Source organism: Callospermophilus lateralis, chromosome 3, assembly GCF_048772815.1.
Source record: "Callospermophilus lateralis isolate mCalLat2 chromosome 3, mCalLat2.hap1, whole genome shotgun sequence".
Taxonomy (NCBI): Eukaryota; Metazoa; Chordata; class Mammalia; order Rodentia; family Sciuridae; genus Callospermophilus; species Callospermophilus lateralis.
The window spans coordinates 145118660-145142781 of NC_135307.1; the positions used below are offsets into that span (position 1 = coordinate 145118660).

Below are 24122 nucleotides of genomic sequence, written 5' to 3' on the forward strand. Positions count from 1 at the left end.
TGCTGTGAAGCAATAGGAAAATCAAATCTGTTTAATTAAGCATTTAAGAGGGCAGAGAACTTTATTATCTGTGAAGATTTGCTAATGTTCATCCAAGTCCTAAACAGACTGGAATGTGCCATAGGGGTCCCATCTAGTCATAGAGCATGAGAAATCTTCACCTAAGAGGAATGGATCAGGAACAGTGTCAGGATTAGAGAAGGGCAAGAGATGCATCATGGTGGACTTGAACATGTAGTGTGTCCTTCATGGGGAAAACATAGACTTGTCCTGTCTGGTGCTTATTCCTTGATTGGAATGTGTTCTGGGACAGAGTAAATGTCCTTCCCCAACAATGGTGATTTTTCCTAAGAAGAATGAAGTTTCTTGTGAAGAACTTCTGGACTTTACTCACAGCTTAGTGACTTGTAATTGTACTCACCATGGAATAGATCACAATAGTCATCAATGATGAGGGAATGTTGCAGTAAATAAAAGGATTTACTTTGGGTAGAATTAAAAATCTTCATAGGACATGTATGCTTTAGATCTCCGCAAATGACCCACATTGCTGGACAATATCCAAAAATGTTACCCAACAATAAGTGAAGTATAAACTTTATTGTGTTGGAAGTTTCCAAAAGACACTCTAATTCTTAGTTTAGAAATGATCTGTTTATTTCATATGAACAATATTTACTTGCTTGAATGCTATAACTTGTAAACCTCGTATTATTTACTTAGATAGAAGGTAAATCACACAAATAGCCAAAAAAACAAAAAACTTGAAGTGGATGTAATTTTTTTTCTCACCCTACTAACAAGGGTAGTTTGTCAATGACAGAATTCTGGTTCAGACTCATCACTTTGTATCTCCCTTTTTCCACACCAGCCCTCATCTTCACTTAAGAAATTCTGGCAAGCTAGTTTAAAGACACCTCCCTAGGTTGAATTATTTGTCTATGAGCCTTAACTTCTGTGCTTTATCATTCATGACTATGGAAATAGTCACAGCTACTGATTTTATTTAGTTGTGAACTGTTACAGTATTGATCAGTTTTATCCTGTTTATTTAAGTTAATCAGGGTGCAGTTTATCTTAATTTTGATTTTGGTTGTAGAGGTTGGCGATTTGAAGGAGCTGCAGACACTAGACATTTCTACCAATCGTTTGCTAACTTTACCCGAGCGGCTTCATCTGTGCCTTTCTCTGCAATACCTCACTGTGGACCGAAATCGTCTATGGTATGTGCCACGCCATCTCTGCCAGCTGCCCAGCCTCAACGAACTCTCCATGGCTGGAAATCGTCTTGCATTTTTGCCACTTGGTAAGTGATGGTGTTTCTGTGGTACACAAAAAGGGCCAAAAATTAAGATGGTTTTTTTAACTAGGATAGATTAGTTTCTTACTGTTTATCTACAGAGAGATTGCCTCTCTATACTTATTGTTGCAGTCAATAGAGGAGCATCATTCCCAGATAACAAATGAAATTATTACAATTAGGAATTTTATATATATATATATATATATATTTTAAATCTATGCTAAAAATTTGCTTAGGGACAAAATACATGCAATATAAGATAATTACTCTGTGGAGGGAATTAAAGAGCGTGTGTGTGTTTATGTGTGTGTGTGTGACCATGTGACTATACATTTGACAGAGGGTATTGGGCAATATGAAAGAACAGCTACTTGTCTGAATATACCTGCTTAGATCTTCACTTATACCTAGAAAATTTGGTATTGAGTGCCTAATAATTAGCATTGCCAGATAACCTGATCGTAAAACCTTAAAGACTTTTAAATTGGCTAAATGTCCTGCTGATCTTGAAACATCACCATGGCTAATAAACAACATATTGTCCCTGGTAGATTTCTGTAGTTGACCCATATTATATGTCAACCAACATAGGCCTTTAGTAACTAAACAGCACATTTATTTCATTAAAAAAATCAATTATTTCTTAACTTTTAAGAAACAGAAGTACGAACTAAAAAAATAGTTAAAATGTGAAGTCCCATAGAACCCCAGTTCTGTCACAATAAACATCATATAAATTTATTCATAAAAATTTTTATAATGAATAATTTATCATTGAAGGCAATGAAGTAAATATTTTACTAGTCCCTGAAAAGTAATGTTTTCCAATATAACTGTACATATTATTTTCAATTTAAATCACTTCATGAAAACTTTAAGTACTGGCAACATTAAAATCAATTCACATAATGATAAGTAATTGTCAAATTTAGGGAAATTACTTTTTCACAAACTCTGCTTTTACAATTAACAAAGTAAAATAAAACTACTAAAAAGAAAGCTGCATTTCTAGGAAATTTGAGCTGATTTTGAGTAAGAAAAATATCAAATTTGAACGTTTTTTTAAAAATAAATATACATTCTGCGCTAACCCAGAGATCCAAGTTCTAGCCTGATTCTACCACTTCACAATGTATGATCCAGAGTAAAGCCCCAGAACCTCTCTGAGTATCATTTTTCTTATCTGTAAGCCAGAGATGATATGTATCCTGGTTAATATGATAGTTTATGGATAAGAATTACAAAGTCCTGTACAAATGTAGATGACTTTAAAATGAAAATATATAACTTATGGATTACCATATCTAAGTTTAAAAAATGTTTTAATAGTACAATTTAATAGTACAATTATTTTTCATAGTATTATCATAAACCACATATGTAAGAAGATTTTCCATACTATGGCTAGCAATAGCTCTCACTTCTTGAGCACCCACCCTTTGATCAAGTATTCTAATTGCCATATAGATAGATGCTCTCTAAGTATTACAAAACTTCATGACAAAATATATTACAAAATCCATTGACAACCTACCTGACTTTACATCATCTTTCTAGTTGTATGGCCATCTTCAGTGTCAAATTTGGCTCTGCCATTTTGGATTCAAAAACTCCTTTGGACACTCTAGTTGGCCTCTTTCAGTGCATCTCTCCATTTTCCCAGCAGGGTCTGCCTGACACGGGTAAGTGCTTTCTCTCAACTACTCTCTCTGTACATCAACAGATACTTTTAAATTATTTGCTTCCACCTTGTCTAACTTAAACAAATCCTACAGCAACATAAATATTTTTTAAAATTTATTGGTACATTATAATCATATATAATAATGAAATTCATTTTGATATAGTCATACATGCACATGACATGAATTGGTAATTACATTCACCCGTACTCTTTTCCCTCCCCTCCTCCTTCCTCCTGATGCCCTTCTCCTATTCTGTTGGTCTCCTTTTCTATTTTCCTAAGATCCTTTTCCCCATTTTTCTGTCTAGTTTCCACATACAAGAGAAAACAGAACCCCTGACTTTCTGAGTCTGGCTTACTTCACTTACCATGATGTTCTCCAGTTTTATCCATTTTCCTGAAAGTGACATAATTTCATTCTTCCTTATAGTTAGTAAAGCTCCATGGTGTGCGTGTGTCTGTGTGTGTATGGCACATTTTCTTTATTCATTCATCTGTTTATGAACTCCAAGACTTGGTTCTATCACTTTGCTATGTGAATGTATGGCTGTAAACATAGATATGCATATAGCACTATGGTATGCCGACTTTAGTTCTTTGGGTTAAATATTGAGGAGTGATATAGCTGGGACATATCGTGGTTCCATTCCTGGTCTTTTGAGGAACCTCCATATTGATTTACATAGTGGTTGTACTAATGTACAATCCCACCAACAGTGTATAGACATTCCTTAGTCACTGCTCCTCCAGCATTTATTATTATTTATATTCTTAATTGCCATTCTAACTGGTAAGAGATGAAATATCAGTGTCGTTTTGATTTCCGTTTCCCTGATTGCTAAAGATGCAACAGAAATCTTATAAAAGCCTAGTCCTTGTATTTCTCATCTAGGTCTTTCTTGGTGCCAGCAAGTCGTCTTCTCACTTTGTTTGTCCCCTTCAAGTTCTGCAGAGCCCCTAGTTCCTTCATTTTGAAATTGTGTTTCTAGCATCTAGTTTTCCTTGTTTTTTGTTTTTTGGGTTTTTTTTTTTTGGTTCTTCCACTACATACTCTGTCTCAACTCTGAACCATTCATACATCTGGCTGGCCAGAGCATGATCCATAGCCCTGGTCTCATGTCTGATAGCCAAATGGACTCTTATCAGAATACCATGTAGAGCTTCCACTATGCCTGGAATTTCACACACAATTGGACTTTCTAAGTCAAATGGCTTTTATGTCTTGTAGCTAGTTTCTGTGACTGCTGCCTTGCCTATTCTCTATGCCTCACCATAGCTTCTCATTCCATTGGTCATTTGCTGCCCCTGTTTCTACCTTTGTTTCAGTAGTGACAGAGCTGAACAGGTACTGAGTTGGCAATGGTGTTATAAAGGGAAATCATACCCCTGCGAATCTGCCCACTGTTAACATTTGGGGTGGCTGGCAGTCATACTGTATATTATGCTAAATACCGTGTATCACAGTGGCAGGGATCTGATTTGCAGTGGCTGGTGCAGATGCTAGAAGCGGTTCTTGGGCAGAGGATACAGGACTACACATTGCCCGGCTCTTCCTCTGCCCTGGCACTCTCATTTATTTGTATCTTCTGTATGCACCGTGTCAGTGCTGGTGTGGCATGTCAGGGAGGTGGACATGTCTTTTTCACTACTTGATATTCAGTGGTGAGTAGAATTATTACAAAATAATTTCTAGCTCTAGGTTTCATGTCACCCTACCCTCAAGTCATGTTTCTGTGTCAGGAGACTTTTTCCTTTTTAAACTTCATAATGTTGTGTCAAAGAGCACTAGTGGCAAGGTGGTCTGTGCTGGGTTCTGAGGAGAGTGCCTTGTGACGGCTAAAATACCCAGAACTCCTAGGCCTGGGGCTCTAGACAATCTCGAATGTGGAAGCAGCTTCCACACTGTCCTGGACACTGTCCCAGCTCACAGGACTCCCACTTTGATAGCACATGGGCCTGTGAACAGGGAGAAAAACATATAAGCTAGAGAGTAGTGGCGAGGCTTGTCCAGCCTAAAAGAAACATCCTGCCCAAAGTAGCACTCTCCTCTTGGTCTAAGACTGGATCCTTTGAGAACAGGGGATGAAAGGGTCAGGGAGCAGAAACATGCATTGGCAGCCACATAACGTGTGGTCACCTAGAGAAGGCTTTGAGGAGATTGGAGATTAGGTAATCTATGAGGATGAAAGAAACTGAAGCAAACCAAAATGTTAGCAGTCTCCTCAGTTTTGGTTTTGTTTTTTACTTTTTAAATTAATTTACTTTTTATTGTTTTTGCCACCAGGAAAGAAAGTTTGAAAATAATTACAACTTTAGCAAGAAAATAGTTAACATTTGTGTGCTTGAAATCTTTCCTGGAACTCTTCTGATAAACCAAAGTCATCTAATGCTAAGAAGTATCAGAGAAAGTGAAATGAAGCACAGTGCTGCTGACCCTCCCTTTGCTTAGTGCACTGAACTGTCCTTAGAAACTTAGAAAAGGAGGGGTTCCTCTTTATAGTTGTTTGGAGATGCTCTACACACACACACACACACACACACACACACACACACACCCTAAAGTTTTCAAGCACTGGAAGACTTCTGGGTTTTTCTAAGTTTTTAGAAGCAAAATATAGGAACTTAGGAGTTTTGTGAAGTCAGTGTTAGATATCCTCTGCCTGTGAGGGAAGGTGGGAATCATATTCTGGGAGCCACTTACTGAATTCAGTTTCTTGTCAAAGAAGTTTGACTTCAGAGAAAACCAGTTTTTATAGGGCTTCTTAAAGTAATGTCAGATTATACCTGCTTCAAAAGGCAGCTACAGAAGTTATATGTAAGGATGACTTAAATCACTTGTAATATTGTCGAACCCATTAACTCTCTTTGAGTATGTTCTTCTAAGTCACTTGTAATACTGTCTAAACCATTAAGACTCTTTGACTGTGTTCTTCTTAAGATGAAAAGATGTATCAAAAAAGAAGGATGCTCCTCTTATTACTGTACTGTGACAGTTGAGTGACAGATGAGTCTGCTGCCAGAGGCTTTGTTCTCAGTGGTGACTATCAGCAGAGAAGGTGAAGAGCAGTCACTTGAGCCTATGCTATGAAAGTTAACAGAGGTCTCTCAAAACTTGAATATTTGCTATCAATTCAGGATAGTTCTGTTTAGCTCACAGAATTGTGACCACCTCTTGGCTTCTGAAAGTTTAGAGAAATTTAAAGAAAAAGGTGGTTTCCTCTAAGGCTTTTTTTACCAGATGCTGCTAGTTTTCCTTACATAATTAATAAGCCCTATTATTCAGGAATGTTTACAACTTGTTTAATGTTGAATAATAGATAGAAGGATTGTTAGGTTCCCTATGCACAAGTTGGATATGGAGCCTGTAGGGAGTGCTGTGTCAACTCAAGGCTAGTAACTTCTGTAGTTTTAAGAAAACAGAAGTGCACAGTTATCCAGTAGAATTGGATGGGAGGATTAAATGAACTCTAGATATGGCAAAGGGGAAAAGGGGAGGGAGGGAGCATAGGAGTAGGAAAGATGGTGGAATGTGATGGTCATTATTACCCTAAGTACACTTAAGAAGAAATGAAGGATGTGACTCTACTTTATGTACAACTAGAGAGATGAAAAAGTGTGCTCTATATGTGTAATATAAATTGTAATACATTCTGTGGTCATATATTAAAATCAAAATTTAAAAATTAATAAAGAGAAAACACATAAGCAACAGTAAAAATAAAAACATCAATACAATTTTTAAAAAAACAGTGAATGAATTCTTAACCAAGAAAATTTGGTGGCGACACTGAGATTTATAGAATAGCCTGTGCATAAACGACCAAATAGTAAGCCCAAAAGTTAGTAAAGAGTGCTAATGAGAAATGATCTGGCTTTCCAAAGCAATCACACAGTTGTCCTTCAGAGATGCTAGTAGTGCACAGTTTCATTTCTTAGGAAGAGCTATTCTGTGCTCAAGGACTTGTGCAACAAATGGAGTGACAGCTCCTTTACTGCTTGCTGCATTGCACACTGTTGCATTGATGAGGGTCAAAACCACGCCTTTTTCTCAGACTAGGTGAACACTGTTTTTTAAAACAGGGGTAGTGGTTGTTTTCCTTCATAGGAATTGGATGTTCACTGCTCCTGTCATAAGTATTTGTAACACAATTTTTCTTCTCTATGTGATGATAAAAGTGCACACTAGACTAAGTGAGCTTTAAGTGGACAAATATGTATTTTTCTCTAAATTTGGGAGTAGAATTTGGAGGTTGAAAGGGGTTAATAATAAGAAATCAAGCCCTGTTCTTCCAACTATTGATTAAAAACAAAACAAAAGTATTGCTGCTCATTCTGAAAAAGGCACAGATGTGAATTTTAGAAAAACAAGTAGTATGAAGACTAGAATCATGAGCAGAATATTTGCCAGCAAAGTTTTTTTTTTTTTTTTTTTTTTGTTATTTTGGTTCTGGAACTTACATCTTTTTAAATATGACAGGGACATGCAGTACTAGCAAAGTCTGGAAGATGTTGTCAATTGACTTAAAAGCAAAAATCTGGAATTTCCATCAGTCATCATTCTTAGTAAAATTCTTAAGTTCAAAACAAAACAAAGAAATAGGCTCAATTCCAATTCAAGATGCCACGCAAAGACATTTGCTCTTCACACTGGCTCCCGTGGTGCTGCACCATACACTGCTATATTAACCAGCTGTGTCATGCTGGACAATCATCAAGAAGTCTCTTTTCCCTGGTATCTTCTCTGAAGAAACTTGATTTTTCTTGATATTTATGACCTAAATCTGTGAGTCAGAACTGACCCAGCAGTTTTTCTCATCTTTTAAAGAAACCAAAGAGATACTTCGTTTATCCTTGTTTCTCCTTCAAGACTGACATCACACCCGGATGCCTTGGGCATGGCACCAACCCTCTTGTTCCCCCCAGCACCTATGTGTCCTGATAGGCAACATCATCACCACACTAGGAGGAAGTGCCTTGGTTTATAGAGTAACTATGTGTTGAGGAGGACCTCTAATGCATATAATGGTAAGGCAGGCAGCTATACCTTTAAATCACAGTTCTACGTCTTAATAGCTTTGTGAACTTGGCCATAGAAGGTGTTTTAATTTAAGTCTCAGCAACAGGGTAATATTAACACCTATTTCATAGCACCATAGTAAGAATTCAATAAGATCCATTTAAAACATGGATCACTTAATAAATATTCCATAAGTGTGCAATCTACATGAGCTATTATTACATTTTCACCAGGGTGGAGACTGTGTGTCTTCATTTTCATGCTCCAAGCATCAAGTATGGTGCCTAGCCCATTACTTACAATCATTTCTTTGTTACTTGAACTGTGCAACAGAAAAAGAAATGCTGAAATGTGATTATTTGTTATAGTTTAGATGTGGTGTCCCCCAAGAGCTCATATGTGAAACAATAAAAGAAGGTTTGGAGGAAAAAGATTGGGTTATAGCCTTAACCTAGTCAGTGGATTAATCCCTAATGGGATTAATTGAATGGTAACTGGAGGCAGGTGGGGTATGGCTGGGGGAAGTGGTTCATTGGGGGCGTGGCTATGAGGTATATATTTTGTATCTGGAGAATAGAGACTCTCTCTTTGCTTCCTGATCACCATGATGTGAGCCACTTCCCTCTGTCACACTCTTCCTCCACAATATTCAGCCTCACATCAAGCCCTGAGGAATGGAGCTGGCCATCTATGCACAGAGACCTCTGAAACCATGAGCCTTCAAACAAACCTTTTCTACTTTACATTTGTTCTGGTTGGTTCTCTTTTAGTCACATAGTGAAAAAAAAGCCAACTAAAACACCATTTAAACCAAGAGCATTGCTTCTGTCATTCAAATCTATTACAATCAATTTGTTTTAATTTAACAGCTGTTGATGGTCCATTGTATATGAAGTGTCTTACTAAATTATAATTTACTGTGGAATTTTATATTGTAAAAGTTGAATAGATCAGAAAGATTATGACAATGTAAAAGATTTAATGGAGTAAGTGTGTGTATATTGAGAAGTTACTACTGAAAAAGTAGTTGAAATGTCCTTGTTATAAAAAGCATCGTGTAGGTAACTTAAATTAATTTTAAAATTATTTTGGGATATGCTGTAAATCACTCTGCATTCACCATGAAAAAAATCACATTTATGTTAATTAAAAATATTTTAATAATGATTCATAAATCTCTGATCTTTTTTTTTTTTTTTTTTTGGTACCGAGGATTGAACTCAGGGGCACTCAACCACTGAGTCACATCCCCAGCCCTATTTTTGTATTTTATTTAGAGACAGGGTCTCATTGAGTTGCTTAGTGCCTCCCTGTTGTGAGGCTGGCTTTGAACTTGTGATCCTCTTGCCTCAACCTCCTGAGCTACTGGGATTATGGACATGTGCCACCAGGCCTGGCTCTGGCTTTTTGAACTGAAGATCATTGGTTAAACACTGATAGAGCATTTCAAATAATCCATTTTAGTTTATTGCTTTGATCTGTGGTCTCAATTGCTCCATCATTTTGTTGAAGAGAATACATCATTTACCTTTTGATAAAATAAATATTTTAAACTGGTCACTGTGCAGAAAACACAGACCCTATTCTGTTCTGGCCTGTGCCATCATTCGTGCTTGCATTTATAGTATGGTTAAAAGAGCAACAGCCTAAACACACAGGAGCATTTTGTTCCATCTTCAGCCATGTGGGCTGCATATGGCAGAGTCTTGAGGTTGAAAAAAAAAAAAAAAGAATTGGAGTATTTGCAGAACTCCTAGCTTTTACTAATTTCTCAATAACAAACTTTGATCTATAAGTCTGGAAGAAAAAAAGGAAATACTTGAGGCACAGTACAGTACTTTAAAAAGCCACATGAAGCTGTTCTTTATGGCTTTAGAATCTATGAAGGTGGACAATGTCCTTGCTTTATAAATTTTACATAATGAGCACTTTTGCACAAGAACTTTATTGCATGGTATAATTATTGCAGTTTTGGTGAATTAATATTAACAGAAGGAAGAAAACAAACCTCCTCGTTAGCTAGTAGATAAATGGTCCCTTCCAAAGTTAATTACTGATTGAAGATTTTCTGTATTAAGAATGTAAGAAATATCTCAGAGCTCTTTCATGAAGCAAATAGTCATATTTCTTCCTCATTATGATTAAAAATATCATTCCATTGCACTTGGGGTATTTGCCAGTGGACTGCTTCCTGACCAGCTGAGAGCTTGCTCTCCTACGCCTGTAGGAGCACGGCCTTTACAGCCTGGGACATTGCCCAGGGTTTAGGAGTCACAGCCTCACCAGCAGGCTGTGCTATGTCAGCCAAAACAACAGAGCTTCCTGGCTGTCTTCACAGTCCTGCACTCTTTCATGATGTTCTCTTTATATTCAGAAGAGGGAGATAAAAGACTAAAATGTATTAAGCACCAGTTATTTTGCAAGGAATCAAGCTTGGCATCATATGCATTGTTTAATCTTCTTAACAAATCTATGAGATAAGTTTTATTATCCCTATAGTACCCCAGAGGAAACAGGCACAGAGCATTTTATTTCTTTCCTGACTCCAAGTCAGGAAGCAGTTAGTGGAAAGCCAGAATTCAGACTTAGTTCTGACTCCAAACCCATTACATCATGTCATTTCAGCACTGTCTCTTTTCACTCTGTATCAGATTGTACTGTTTGGAATGTTTAAGTGTCTGTATTACTCATGTCCACATGGCATTATTCTGGCTAATATATAATAGTTTTGAATACAGCTACACTAGTTTTGATTCTGCTGTAACATAAAATAGTTCTTGCCATTATGGATGTATAAAAAAATTATGTTCATCAAACAAGGTGGTCAGAAGGTGCACACTGAATTTTCTGAAATATTGAAAACCTAACATAAAGTGTAAACCAAAGAGTATTTTTAATCATTAATTATTTATTTTTTCCTATAAAACTAGGAGAGGAAAAACTAAAATATGTAAGAAGTAGCAGGTATCAGCTTTTATTTAACTTTGTGGTGTGATCTTTGCATGTCACCTCGTTTAACTTGCACAAACTCTTTTGTGTATATTAGAGAAGAGAGGTGCTTTCTCTTCCTTGTTCCATTTTGTGTCCTTGGCTTAAGGGGATGAATCACTGTCTCTAGAGGCTATAGCCTCCAACTCTTTTCTGTGCAATTAAAGTATAGAACAGTGTTAGTACCATTTGCTGCATGCCAAAGAGAATTCTCTCTTAATTGGCCTTCTACTGTAGGCCACACTTCTAAATGTGTCACTTACTAATGATAATGAGAATAATAACTGCCATATATTGGAGAAGGCTATGTGGCAAGAATTCTGCTTGATAGTTTATCAATTTTGTTGCTCATTTCTACTAAAACTTAATGGATAGCTTTATTTTCCCTGTTACACAGATGAGAAACTCATGCTATTTATCTAGCAAGTAGAAGAATGAGGATGCAAACTCAAGTTTTCTGACTCCAAGCCTTAGCTGCTCTTGTTTCCTTGATGAGTATGCAACACCCCTACTGTGTGCGTCCAAGTAAAGAATCTTTCCTTGCTTTCCTTGAGCTTCCTAGGGGCTCTGAAAGGCAAATTTGAGACCAGAAAGAGTATGTATTTTATTGATGTAGTTTTCATTTTCTAAAAATATTTCAATTTTTTATATACAAAGACTGTAAAATTTTATTTGTGCTTAAGGGATTTGTCTGTATATTAAAGAAGTAGTGAAGAAATTTAGAATAGGAATTTTTGTGTAATTTAGTGTAGCCTTTTCTATTACAAATGGATTCAGGTATTTATGTTTTTTATCTTCAGATATTTATATTTTTCTCATCTATGTTTTATAATGTATAGCTTTTTAGAGTACTAAAGTAGCAGTGTACAATATTTTGGTAATTCTATATTTTGATGCTTGAAAAACATATTATATAGTGATTGTTTTCATATTCAGTGATTCTTACAACCTAGTAAAGTTGAGGGACCAAGAAGTTTTGTTATGTCATTTAACATATGTGCAAACTGAGGCTCTGCTCTCTTGACTAGTAAGAAAAGCATAGACAGGTGGGCCCACTTGTCTCCCGTGTGTGCTGATTTTCCAGTGACACACCTTTTTTGGATTAGTATCTCTAGCATGATTTAACAACGCAGTTACTTTTTTCTGGATTCTGTGTATTTGATGAATTTTTCTCTTCTAGTCTTAAGAGATTTTCTTTCTTTATTTTTGGTATTATAGGGATAAAAGTAGACCAAACTGTTCATAAATAATGCCCAGATAACTGGATCGCCAAATGGAAAAGAAAATTATTAGCCATACATTTCATATCATATATAAGAATAGATTCCAAAAAAAAAAAATATCCCAAATGGACTAGGATTTAAGTGGAGAGAAAGAGAGAGAGAGAGAGAGATTAAGAATTACTCAAGCACTAGAATAAAACATGAGTGAATTTTGCTTTAACCTTGGGTGTTATAGGAAGAGACTTTCTAACTATGCCTCAAAACCTAAAAGCAATGATAAAAGATTGGTAAATTTCACTGCATAAAGATTTTTAAAACTTTTTGCATGACAAACAAGTCACCAACAAAATCAAATGACAACTGACAAATCATGAGAAAATATTTGTAACACAGACATAGGACTGTTATCTCAAAAAATAAGAGACAAAAACACCCAAAACCTGATAGAAAGATTGGGAAAAGACTTGACAAAACAATTAACAAAGGTAAAAAAAAAATTGCCTTTCAGATGTATGTTTTTTTTTTTTTTAATGTTTACTTGCCCTTAATTAGAAAAATGTGCACTAAAACAATGGTGAGAGTCTATTTTTTACCTATCAAAATAGGGATGCAGGTATCTCATATGTTGCTGGTAGGGATGCAAATTGGGATACTTCTTTTCAAGGAAGGATTTTGAAACATTCTTATTTCCTAAATCTTAAGAGATCCTTGAAGTGATAGCACCCCAGTAGTAATGAACACACCATACTCTCAGATTGTAGTTTCTAAACACCATTTTCCTACAGAAGGAATTAGGGGGTCCTTAAAGAGGTGATTAATTTTAAGAATTTAGCAGAGAATATATAAGCCTACAACAAGCCAGAAAGTCTGGGTATGACCAAAAAAGGATGAGGAATTGTTGAAAGAACTTAAGAGCCAATCTGAAGTTGCTCATAATTGCCAAAACAGAAACATTTTGACCAAGAAATTAAATGATAATAGAATTGAGGTTTTGCCCATTACAATAAAATAAATATTCATGAATTCATACTAATGTAAAAGTCAAATAAACAAATGAGAAAGAAGGGATGCTTCCTGTTTACAAAAGAATTCCGGTTAATACATGTAGCCAGAAAAGGGGTGATAGAAAATGACCATTAAATAAATACTACAGAATATTGCTGACAAGATCCATGTTTGCCAAAAGTATTGGGAAAGTTTTTGAGAAAGAATGGAATATTTACATGGACTCAGTCAGGGTTGGAGTCATGCAAAGACTTGACCTGGAGCTTGTAGGAGCTGCTTCCAGATACTCACTCATATGTCTATTGTTGGAGGCCTCATTTCCTCTCAGGCTGCTGGAGTGCCTTCATGACATGGGAATTGTTTTCCAGAGTAAGTGGAAAACAGAGCAAGGAAAGAAAGGATAAAATTAGGCTCTGAAATCACATCCATCATTTCTGCCTGATTCTGTTAAATCTTGTAAAGCTACACACTGGGAAGGACATCTCTAGCCTGTTGCTTAGGAATTCCTTTTCCCAAAGAGTTGCCACTTTCCTTTTGTTGCCTGTTGCTGGTGCTCCCAGTCTTGGTTCCTTTTTGTAAGGGATGCAGTGCTTGTCCTGGGCAGACGTATTGTAATAGAATTGGCTGTAGAAAGGAGGGGATGAGATTGATCTTTCCCAGCCCGACCCTCAGCTCTTCCTTAACTCAGCCTTTTATTACCCTTCTTCCACTCTGTGTAATAAATTGTTCAGGACCATCTCTGAGCCACAAGACTTTAGACAAGCCTTTCTAATAGCAATGATCATATTGTATCCTAGTGATCATGCTTAATGTCTTTGTTTCCTTTTACTAATGTGGCATTTGTTCTATATTCCCAAGGCCAGCCATAGTGACTAAAGGATCCTTAATGGGTAAACGGATTATCTTTTGAAATATAAATGAATCTAAGAACCTCATTTAATTTTTGGGCCTTTGTCTTTCCTAAACCTTGGAAAGACAAGGAGGAAGAGATCTCCTTCATTCTATTTTCTGTTTTCCTAAGCAGCCCTGCTACCTTTGGGAAATTTGAGTTCTGCCTCTTTCTGGCACATCTGTTTCTATCTAGGGGCTTCTCATTCTAGGTACATTACCATAATTATTCAATGACATCTGTTAAAGCACAATAAAGTAGGTTTCATGCAGGACCATTAAAATGAGTACAGAGACATTGCAATGGGGTCTTGCAGTAGGGGAGAGAGATGGAGCTAACTCAGAATTGCACAGGCAAGTGGGAATTTAGAACCAAAGATCAGGTTGGGGGTCAGTGGATTGAAAATTAATAAGAATGTCAAAAGTCTCTGGCTTAACCCACCTAACAAGATTCTTGGTAAAAGCAGACCAGGGTGATCAGACATCACCTGGGAAATAGTGAAGAATGATGAATTGGATCAGATATTGGATAGTGCAGTCTAGGGTGGTTCTTGCTAAATGGACTAAGAAAAGTTCTTTGTTAAAATTGGATTTTATAAGGAAGTACACAGATAGACTTACCAGAATGTTCAAGGACTTGACTAAAGTCTGACTAAGCAAAGAATTTTTGACAAGGAGCAGAAGCAGATTTGTTTAGGCTGACCCATAAACTTACTTCTATAACATTTTCTACAGAAGAAAATGAAAATAAATGACCCACCGCAAACTTATTCTTAAATTGAAAGTGTCTATAAAATGTCACTGAAGTTTTACATGGGAAAGGAATTTACTTATGATCTAGCCCTAGTGATTTCATTTATAGTTTAAGAAATCAAAGGCTAAATTGGTTAATTTTTCTATACCTATGTTTTCTGATGTATACTCTAATATCACAGATAGCATAACTTGGCACTATGAGTTTGAAATCTACATTTTTTTCTTCCAGAAGAGAAATTGTTGAATACTTCTAATATTACATATTAAATTATATATTTCATATAATAATGATGTATATTTAAAGGAATTATAATTCTTTCCTTTTTAATCTAGATTTAGGTCGATCTCGAGAACTGCAATACGTATATGTGGATAACAACATTCACCTGAAGGGCTTGCCATCTTACCTGTACAATAAAGTCATCGGGTGCAGTGGGTAAGGCTGACTTCACATTTTGGACTTAAAAAGAGATGAATTACTTTTGGTAATTCTGTTTGGTTTTCTTTATCCCTCATATACTAAATCAAATATCCTTATATATTAGGTAAGCAGTTTAGAATATGATATGTTGGATTCAATTAATAAGCTGTTATGTTCAATAAGTAAATGAAAAATGAATCTACACTTGCTTTTTTGTTATGAAAATAAGCAGTTTTGTTTTTTCCACCTTCATTAAGATTCAGTTGGCAAATGAAATTGCATATATTTAAGTGTGTGATATAATTTGATACACATATACATTGCCACATGTGCCATTATAAACTCAGACCCAGCAAGTGGAGGAATCAGCATTGAGTTAAAAATTTTTCTCTCTGAACTCCATTGTAATGGCAATTTTACTGTAGTGACAACCCTAGCATTTAGGGTATTAACAATTGGAAATATTTAGAATTCAATATTTGATATAGTCCTTCAATACAAAGCATGATTCTAGAAACCAGAACAGGTGTTTAATTTCTTGGGAAATGATAGTCTTTTATATTCAGGGCAGCAATAATCTTTTCGTCTCTGTCAGGATTTGAAGAGGGCTTCAGCTACTCCTTCTGCAGCAGTGGGACAGAACCACCTTAAAGTGCTCTCCAGGGTGGTCTAGGATCCAGAGAACCACTCCACTGCCAGAACCCGCTTAGTGCTGGTCTTACTTTCCCCACTCAGTGGCAAAGGAACACCTCTGAGACTACTTAACCAGCATGTTTGACTCTTCCCTTCTAATTCCCAACATTCAGCATAACCTAGCTTATACATCATGTAGTTCTGGCAAGGAAAGGGATGACAATAAGCATATACATGGGGGACAGCCATTCCCTGTTGACCTGACTCCAGGGAATAATAGTGAATCAGGATTGCTTCAGAGAAAGCAATGTCAGGAGAAGTGCTCTTCCCATAGGAAAAGTTATATATTTTTTATCTTGGGAAAGCTCTAGATGAGTTCAGTGCCTATATAGGCTGATGAAATCCAAGCTGAGAGATTTATTCTAGAACCTTCTGCGAAGCAAAACTGGTGTAGTTTTGGGTCAGTGTTTTTTCTACATCTGATTTTGTCATAGTTACGATACTACATAATCATTAAACCCAGTGAGTTCTTAAAGATTTTTACTATAATTCTTCCAGGTGGTGAGCAAAGTGTCCTCAATCATCATGGTGCATAGAATGATGCAAGCACACACCAAAGCTCATGGCCCTTTTTCCCATACTGAAATCTTTAGAGACTGCGCCGAAATGTGATTTAAGTCTCTACCGTAATTAAGGAATAACTTTTGTTTAAGGTGAAGATTGCCTTCTACTTTTATGTTTACTAATAGATATCACTGACTACCAGAAAATTCTGTTTGTGCTGAAAAGACTGAGTTTTTCATCTTTGATTTGGTATATGGTAGCACTGGTAGTGAATTTTAGGAGAGTTCCAAATCTTTAAGGAGACAAATAGTAGGGGAAAATCAAGTATTAATTAATTTTTATTAAGAGCTTATCTTGTTAACTGTAATAAAAATAAAATTATGAATAGGATAGTATGAAACAACCAAATTTCTAATATTAGTAGTATTAGGATATATACAGACTCACTTCCAAATGGATTGTTATTCAAAAGATATTTGTAGTCTGTTAGCTTAATGCAATATGCAGAATGCATTTTTCAGTTTTGGTCGTTACATTCTTAAGCAGGTTCACTAAAAGTTCATTTAACCTATTTTGCAATGAAATAATGATACAATATTTTTATGACCAAATGTATTCAGAATTTTAGTGGGAACACTGAAGTCTTAACAACAGAATTAAGGATCCCCTTTTTTTCTCTCTTTTCTGTTATATCTTAACAACCGAATTAAGGGTCCCCTTTTTTTCTATCTTTTCTATCTGTTGTATATATGAAAAGAGACTCTCCAATTCCAAATCAAAGTGGTAGTGCTTAATAAGCTTTGGGAAGCAATAGAGCAAGATTGTGAGGGAAGCATACTACAAAGGGCACGAATATTTGAGGCCTGCAAAATGCACTTCTTGAAGTCCGAAGAAGGTTCATTTGTTCATTCAGTGAGCATTTGTGGAGCAGTTTCTCTATTGGTCATTGTGGTAGATAATGGCCATGCAGTAGTGAGCAAAATAGTGCATTGCCTGCCCTCCTGGACATTACCATCTAGCTATGGAGCCAAATGAATAATAAATAATTAAAGAAACTTGGTACTAGATGATATTTAAGCTGAGACCTAAAGGGACAGCTTGAGTGTAAGAAAATTGGGACAACAGTGCTAGATGAACACAGCTTTGGGTCTGTGGGAAAAGAAAGCCTGATATGTGAATGAATACACTCTCACAAATATGCATATTCTATGAACAAAGTATATATAAAGATTTTTATGATTATTTATGTATGTGCATTTAAAAATATATATTAAATCATATCTCAGAGAATAGAGAGAGAATGGAGTTTAAAATGTTTTAGTGGTCATAAAAATAGCAAATAACCAATGATGCAGTTTCAAGAAATCTCAGAAGTCTCATAAAACTATATTTGGTATTATGGAATTGTGAACAAAGTTGGCTCCTCCTTATGTCTATTTGCTAGATTATTACTGAGCCCTAACTAGCAAATCAACACCACACTAGGAGTTATAGGAAAGGCAAAGATAATTTAGATGTTTACCCTGACAAAAATAACTATAATATAAATAATAAATATCTTGAGAGAGGTAGAGCAATAGAAGTTTTGAGCATGGAACTGGTATTTGTGACTTAGCCTCAAAACCATCCATCATCAATTCTATCACATCCTGTGATTACACAGGTCCACTGTCTTCATGGTGGGAGAGGAGGCAGGGAGCACCATCAGGAGCCCATATAGAAAGTGGTTTTCACAGCTTCATTGCATCTGTGCTTTATGATTTTTATTTTCTCTGGGATTACTTGTCATTACTATAGGAGTAAATGTCTTCAGCTCTTCTACTTTGTATCCAGAAAGAGAAATCCATTCCTTGTTAGAATTTTAGAGAGTGGTAATTGGCACATTTGTGTATTCAGGGGAACTTACAGTGATCCTATACAATGATCCTATTTTGCCAGTTATCTCTTTGTATGAGAAAAAGAAAAATTAAGCTCCTACTTTGCCTTTCCTTGTATAATTGATCAATTATAATGGTTGGGAGCAATTTGACCTTCTAAAGACTTGTTAATATAACCACTCAAGGTAATAGAATTATTTGAATATGAATGATGTACTCTGAGCTAAACCAATAGATTTAAAATGTCTGTTAGAGCTGAGGACAGTGGCAAACACTTGTAATCCCAGCAACTTGGTAGGCCGAGGCAGGAGGATCACAAGTTCAAGGCCAATTTTGGTAACTTAGCAGATCCTGTCTCAAAATAAAAAGGGCTGGGGATGTAACCCAGTGGTAAATCACCCTGAGGCTCATTCCCCAGGACGACAACAACAATAACAACAAAATAATGCCTTTTAGATCATAGTCCATTTTTCTGTGGGAGCTGCCTGCACTCCAGAAACCATCAATATTAGATATCTGAACCACAGGCCCTGGCTGCATATGACAGAAGAAGAGTGTGATTTGAGCTGCCACTCAAGAGACAGAGTCTGCAGTTTGACTCCCAACAAAATTAATTACTTGCTAAAGCAAAAATATAAGAGTTAGAAGGATATAAAAACCCACTCTACACAGTTTAATTTTCATAATGTTCAGGATACAACCAACCCAAAATTACAGAACGCATAAAGAACCAGGAAAAATATGACCCATTATCAAGAGAGATCAGCAGAGAACAACCTAAGATGACCCAAGATGTTGGAAATGAAAGAAAGATTGGAAAGTAACTATTAAATTTTTTTTCAATGAAGTAAAGAAAAATAAGTTTGTAATGAATGAAAAGACCACAAAATAGAAATTATGAAAAAGAAAAGAAAGTTTTAGAGTTGAAAATACATTATCTCATGTAAAATACTTACTTGATGGGATTAATAGCAGAATGTGTATACATAAAACAGGAAAAGTCAGTGAACATGGAAGTAGATCAGTAGAAATTATGCAATCTCAGGAACACAAAGCAAAAACAGACTTGAAACAGAAGTGAATACCAGGTCTGGGACATGCTAGACAGTATTAAAAAGACAACTATATGTATAGTTTTCATTCCAAAAGGAGAATAGGGAGGTAATGAGCCAACAATGTAAAAAATACTTAATAAAATAATGTCTCAAAATGTCCTAAGTTTGGTGAAATACATAAATTTATATTTTCAAGAAGCCCAGAGAACCCTAAGTAGGATAAATACAAACTCATGCCTAGGTAAAGCTGCTGAAAATGAAAATAAAAAGGAAATTTTGAAAAGCAACTAGAGAAAAAATGACACATTACTTATAAAGGACCAAATCAAGATTCTTAACCTCTCATCAGTAAACCTCGAGGTCCAGGAAACAGTGGAACAACATATCTGAAGTGCTAAAGGAAAAAAAATAGTCAAAGTGGTATTATGTATCCAGAAAAATATCCAAGAATGAAGGCAAGCCCAGTGCAGTGAGGCATGCCTGTAGTCACAGCAACTTGGGAATTTGAGGTAGGAGAATCAAGTTTAAGGTCAGCCTCAGCAAATTGGTGAGGTCCTAAAGCAATTTAGTGACACTCTGTCTGGAAATAAAACACTTTTATTTCCAGGGCTGGGGATGTGGCCAGTTGTAACGCATTTAGTCCCCTGTATAAAAAAAAAAAAAAAAAAAAAAAAAAAAATGGTGGCAAAGCACATGATCAGATAGGACAAAATTTAATCCGAAGAAGCTCTGCTCAATTAAGACTCTTCATTCAGAACAAGAGTTATTCTTTATAAGTAGCTTAGTTTTTTTATTCCTTCTTCATCTCCATCTCCCCCCCTTTTTCTCCTACTTTAAATTGGGGGGGGGAAAAAACTGTTCACTGAAAAGGAGGAGGTTAAATCTGTAGCAGTTTCCACACTAATGAGCGTGTGGATCACATAGGTACTTGATTAAGGATAAAAGATGGTTACTTGAGTGCTTTTGGTAAGAGAATTTAAACTGAAAAAGATTTAAAAGTAAAGGCTTTTTGTTTGTTTTGTTGGTACAGGGGATTGAACCCAGGGGCACTTACCCACTGAGCCACATCTGCAGCCCTTTTTATGTTTTTCTTTGAAACTGGGTCTCTCTAAGTTGCTTAGGGCCTCACAAAGTTGCTGAGGCTGGCTTTGAGTTTGTGATCCTCCTGCCTCAGGCTCCTGAGCCACTGGGATTACAGGCATTCACTAGCATGCCAGCAAAAGTAAAGACTTTTACATGTTGTTAGGTGGAATTATGAATATGAAAATACATATGAATTAACTTGCTAAATCATACACATGTTTTAGAACATATGTGTGGTAAACTCTTCAGTGGCAAGATGACTTCACAGTTCTTTTAGCTTTTGGGGGGCTAAATGTTGAAGGCCAGGCAACTCTGAAAATACTGAGTTTAAAAGGAAATTGTTTAATACTTGTTCCAGTTATCTGTATTACTAAACCAAAGGTACTAACATTTACACTTTTAATAACTACCTTGAGAGTTTCATGTAGAAATCTTCTTGTAACCACTTAGGCATTTGATCTAAATTAATAAAAGATACCAAGGTTTAATAATTGTAGTTAATAATAATTTTACTTCATTGTGAACTGAAGCATATCATGGGCTTTCATTCCTTCTTGTTGACAATTCGCTGCATTATTACTTCTTTTTTAGATGAGTGATGATCACTTTTCAAGATACCTTCCTAGCAGTTTTAACCTTTTGCAATTTTCTTCCATGTACCAGACATTTTAGCTAATTAGAACTCCGTATGCCTCATGCATTTACAGAGCTGAATCCCTGTTCATGTTATTTTCTTTCTCTGAAATATAATAAAAAGAAAAGAAAGCCCAGCTGTATACATTGATAAACATTTACTACGTACCAGGCAATGTGCTCATTATTATCTACATTATTTCACAAAATCCTCCTAGCAGCCCTTGTGTTATTATCCTCATTTTAGAATTGAAGAAACTGAAGTTTGGACAATTAAAGTGTCCAAAGTCAGAAAGTGAGGTGGTAATAGCATTGTTTGCTTCCTTGTTCACACTCTTAACCTCTATACTAGGTGCTCTGCTTCCCTCCTCTCCTTTATCTAGAATCATGACTGTCTGTATGCTTGAGCTCTTCTGCTGACTCCTGTGAGCAGATAGCATGTACACTTAGTCTCCCCAACAGCAGTGGAGAGAGGCTGGCCATGGAACAGCTGACCTGTGAATGCCAACTCCTGTGCACACTTCCCTCTCAGCCTTCTTTCTGCCTAGCTGCAGTGTGAAGCACAGAAGGCATTTAATAAATGGAGCTTAAAATTAATTAGCTCCTTCTCTCCAGTGTTAAAGAGTAGGAACTTCTGCTAAAAGAATTATTGAAGGGAAATTAAACTTTATATAAAATAAGGATACACTTGTTAATGTGAGCTTTTTCGGTTGTTTAATCAGCATCTGTCTTTTTAATTATTGGAGACAATGAAAGCATTAGGAAGAATGGGGTAGAGGGGTTATGGCTCAGTGGTAGAGCACTTGCCTGGTATGCATGAGGCCCTGGATTTGATTCAATTCCTGGTGCTAAAGGGAAAAAAAAAGGAAAAAGGAAGAATCTGTCTTTCCATTTTCTACAACTCTATTTGTTATTCCATATTGTTCAATTCTCTGGGCATCATCCACATAGAATGTATCCACAGCTGGGTTCAGAAGTAGCAGCTGGTAAGGCCTGACAGTAGGAAATAAATATTCATGAAGGACTTACTTTTTATACTACATTTTCATTGTTTTATGATTTTTTTTCAGGGTTCTCATACTACAGCCTGGCTACAAAGTTTGGAAACATATCATTTCACCATGTCTGTTAGGGTTTAGCTCACACAATGGTGGGGGCTGGCAAGTAAAAAATATGCAGGGCAGGCCATCAGGCAGTCTACCCAGGGAAGGGTTGATACCTCAGATCAAATCAAAAGGCAATCCAGAGAGAGAATTTTCTTTGGAAAACCTTACTCTTTATTCTTAGGGCCTTCAACTGATTGGATGAGACCCACTCACATCATGAAGGGTGTCTGTTACTCTCAAGGTCTACTGATTTAAATGTTAATCTCATCTTTAAAATACCTTCATAGAGAAATGTAGACTGATATTTGACAAAATGGCTGGGCACCATGCCCTTCCAAGTTGATAAAAAATGTCAGACATCTGCCAAAATTCCATTTGACACCATTTGACAGATAACTACTGTTTTCCTAAATAATCATTTCTTTAAATGACCATCCTATTGTGTGACCACATACAGATCATTGTAGTACTTAATTCTCCAACATATCTCCTGGCCTCAAGGCATAAGAACCCAAAGAGTTTGCCAAAAGTTTGCAACTTTAAGTTGCCCAGGTTGCCCTCAGACTTTTGATTCTCTTACCTCAGCCTCAGGGATCAGTGGGATTACAGGCATGTGCCATTGCACCTGGCTGAAAGTTTGTAACTTTGTAAGTGACTGTCTTTTCACATTCTAAATTCTAGAGGGAATTGCTGCTTTTTGCTCTTTGTTACTTTAAGTGTGTGTGTGTGTGTGTGTGTGTGTGTGTGTGTGTGTGTTGGGGGGGTTAGGCAGGGGGAGGGCCTGAGGAATAAACCCAGGGCCTGGGGCATGCTAAGCAAGGGCTCTACCATACTAAGCCCCTGCTTTTATTAATTCTGTACTCCTCTCAATAGTTAACAATCTGGCTGACAAATTTTACAGTTTTCCCTGTTCAAATTACTGATGAGGTCTCCTGGATGGGCCTGCCAATACAATGACAGTTTGCTCTTGCTGGCAGTTAATCCAATTTCTCAGACTGAGGTGATTTGAAGTTAGGCTTCAGTCCCTAAGACAGCCTCTGCTTTCTATTCCTACTTACTCTAAGGGAAATAAATGCTACAGTCATTCCTAATTAAAAAAAAAAAAAAAAATTCAACTAGGGATGGAAGGGGATTTCCTCATTAGATAAAATATATCTACAAAAAGCCAATAGTTAATATTATACTTAATGTTGAAAACCCTGACTTACCCAAATTAACATTTAAATTGACATTCTACTCTGAATACTAAGAAGGTTTTAAGAATTTCTGGATAAAATGCTTGTAAAGTTTAAATAGAATAATAAACAAATGAGAATTGCAAGAAAAATATTTAACAAGAAATAGGGCAGACATGAGATGACACAATCTTCTATAAAAAAATTATTATAATCAAAACAATGTAGAGTTGACATAGGATTAAACAAATGCATCATTGGAACAGATCAAGAACTCTAAACATTAATTCAAGGGTGTTTGAGATGTTAATGTGGTTAAAAAATTTAAAAAGCATTTTAATTCAGAGGTAAATTATAATTTTATTTAATAATGCTATCAATATTATTTGTCCATTTGGAAGAAAAAAAATTGAGTCCTAATTTATGTCATATAAAAAAAGATAACCATCTACATGTAAAAATAATATAGTAAATATACAAGAAGCAGCTTTATATGTACAATCTTCAAATTAGGGAGCCCTCTTCAGAAAATCATAAAAGTTTGATGCCATGAAGGAAATAAGTGGGTAGATTTGACATCAGGAAAGAATGACTACTGAATGGTAAAAGGCTCCATATGCAGAGTTATAAGACAGAAATATTTTTGGAAATAATATAGCAAAGGATTGTTTCTGCTGATATGGAAGTTCCTAAGAATTTTTTTTAATTCAA

At 36.1% G+C, this 24122-nt stretch overlaps 1 protein-coding gene across 4 annotated transcripts in view; it reads left to right on the forward strand.

Annotated features, from left to right (window-relative positions):
- The window catches only part of Lrrc28 (leucine rich repeat containing 28), a 141749-nt gene that overhangs the window by 97211 nt on the left and 20416 nt on the right, over positions 1 to 24122 (forward strand). For 3 of the 4 annotated variants that reach the window (XM_076848842.2, XM_076848844.2, XM_076848843.2), the window contains exons 6-7: positions 1100 to 1306; positions 15198 to 15300. In XM_076848842.2, coding sequence (XP_076704957.1) covers positions 1100 to 1306; positions 15198 to 15300 — 310 coding nt within the window. The remainder of the gene's footprint in view (positions 1 to 1099; positions 1307 to 15197; positions 15301 to 24122) is intronic. The other variant, XM_076848845.1, reaches the window with a different exon arrangement.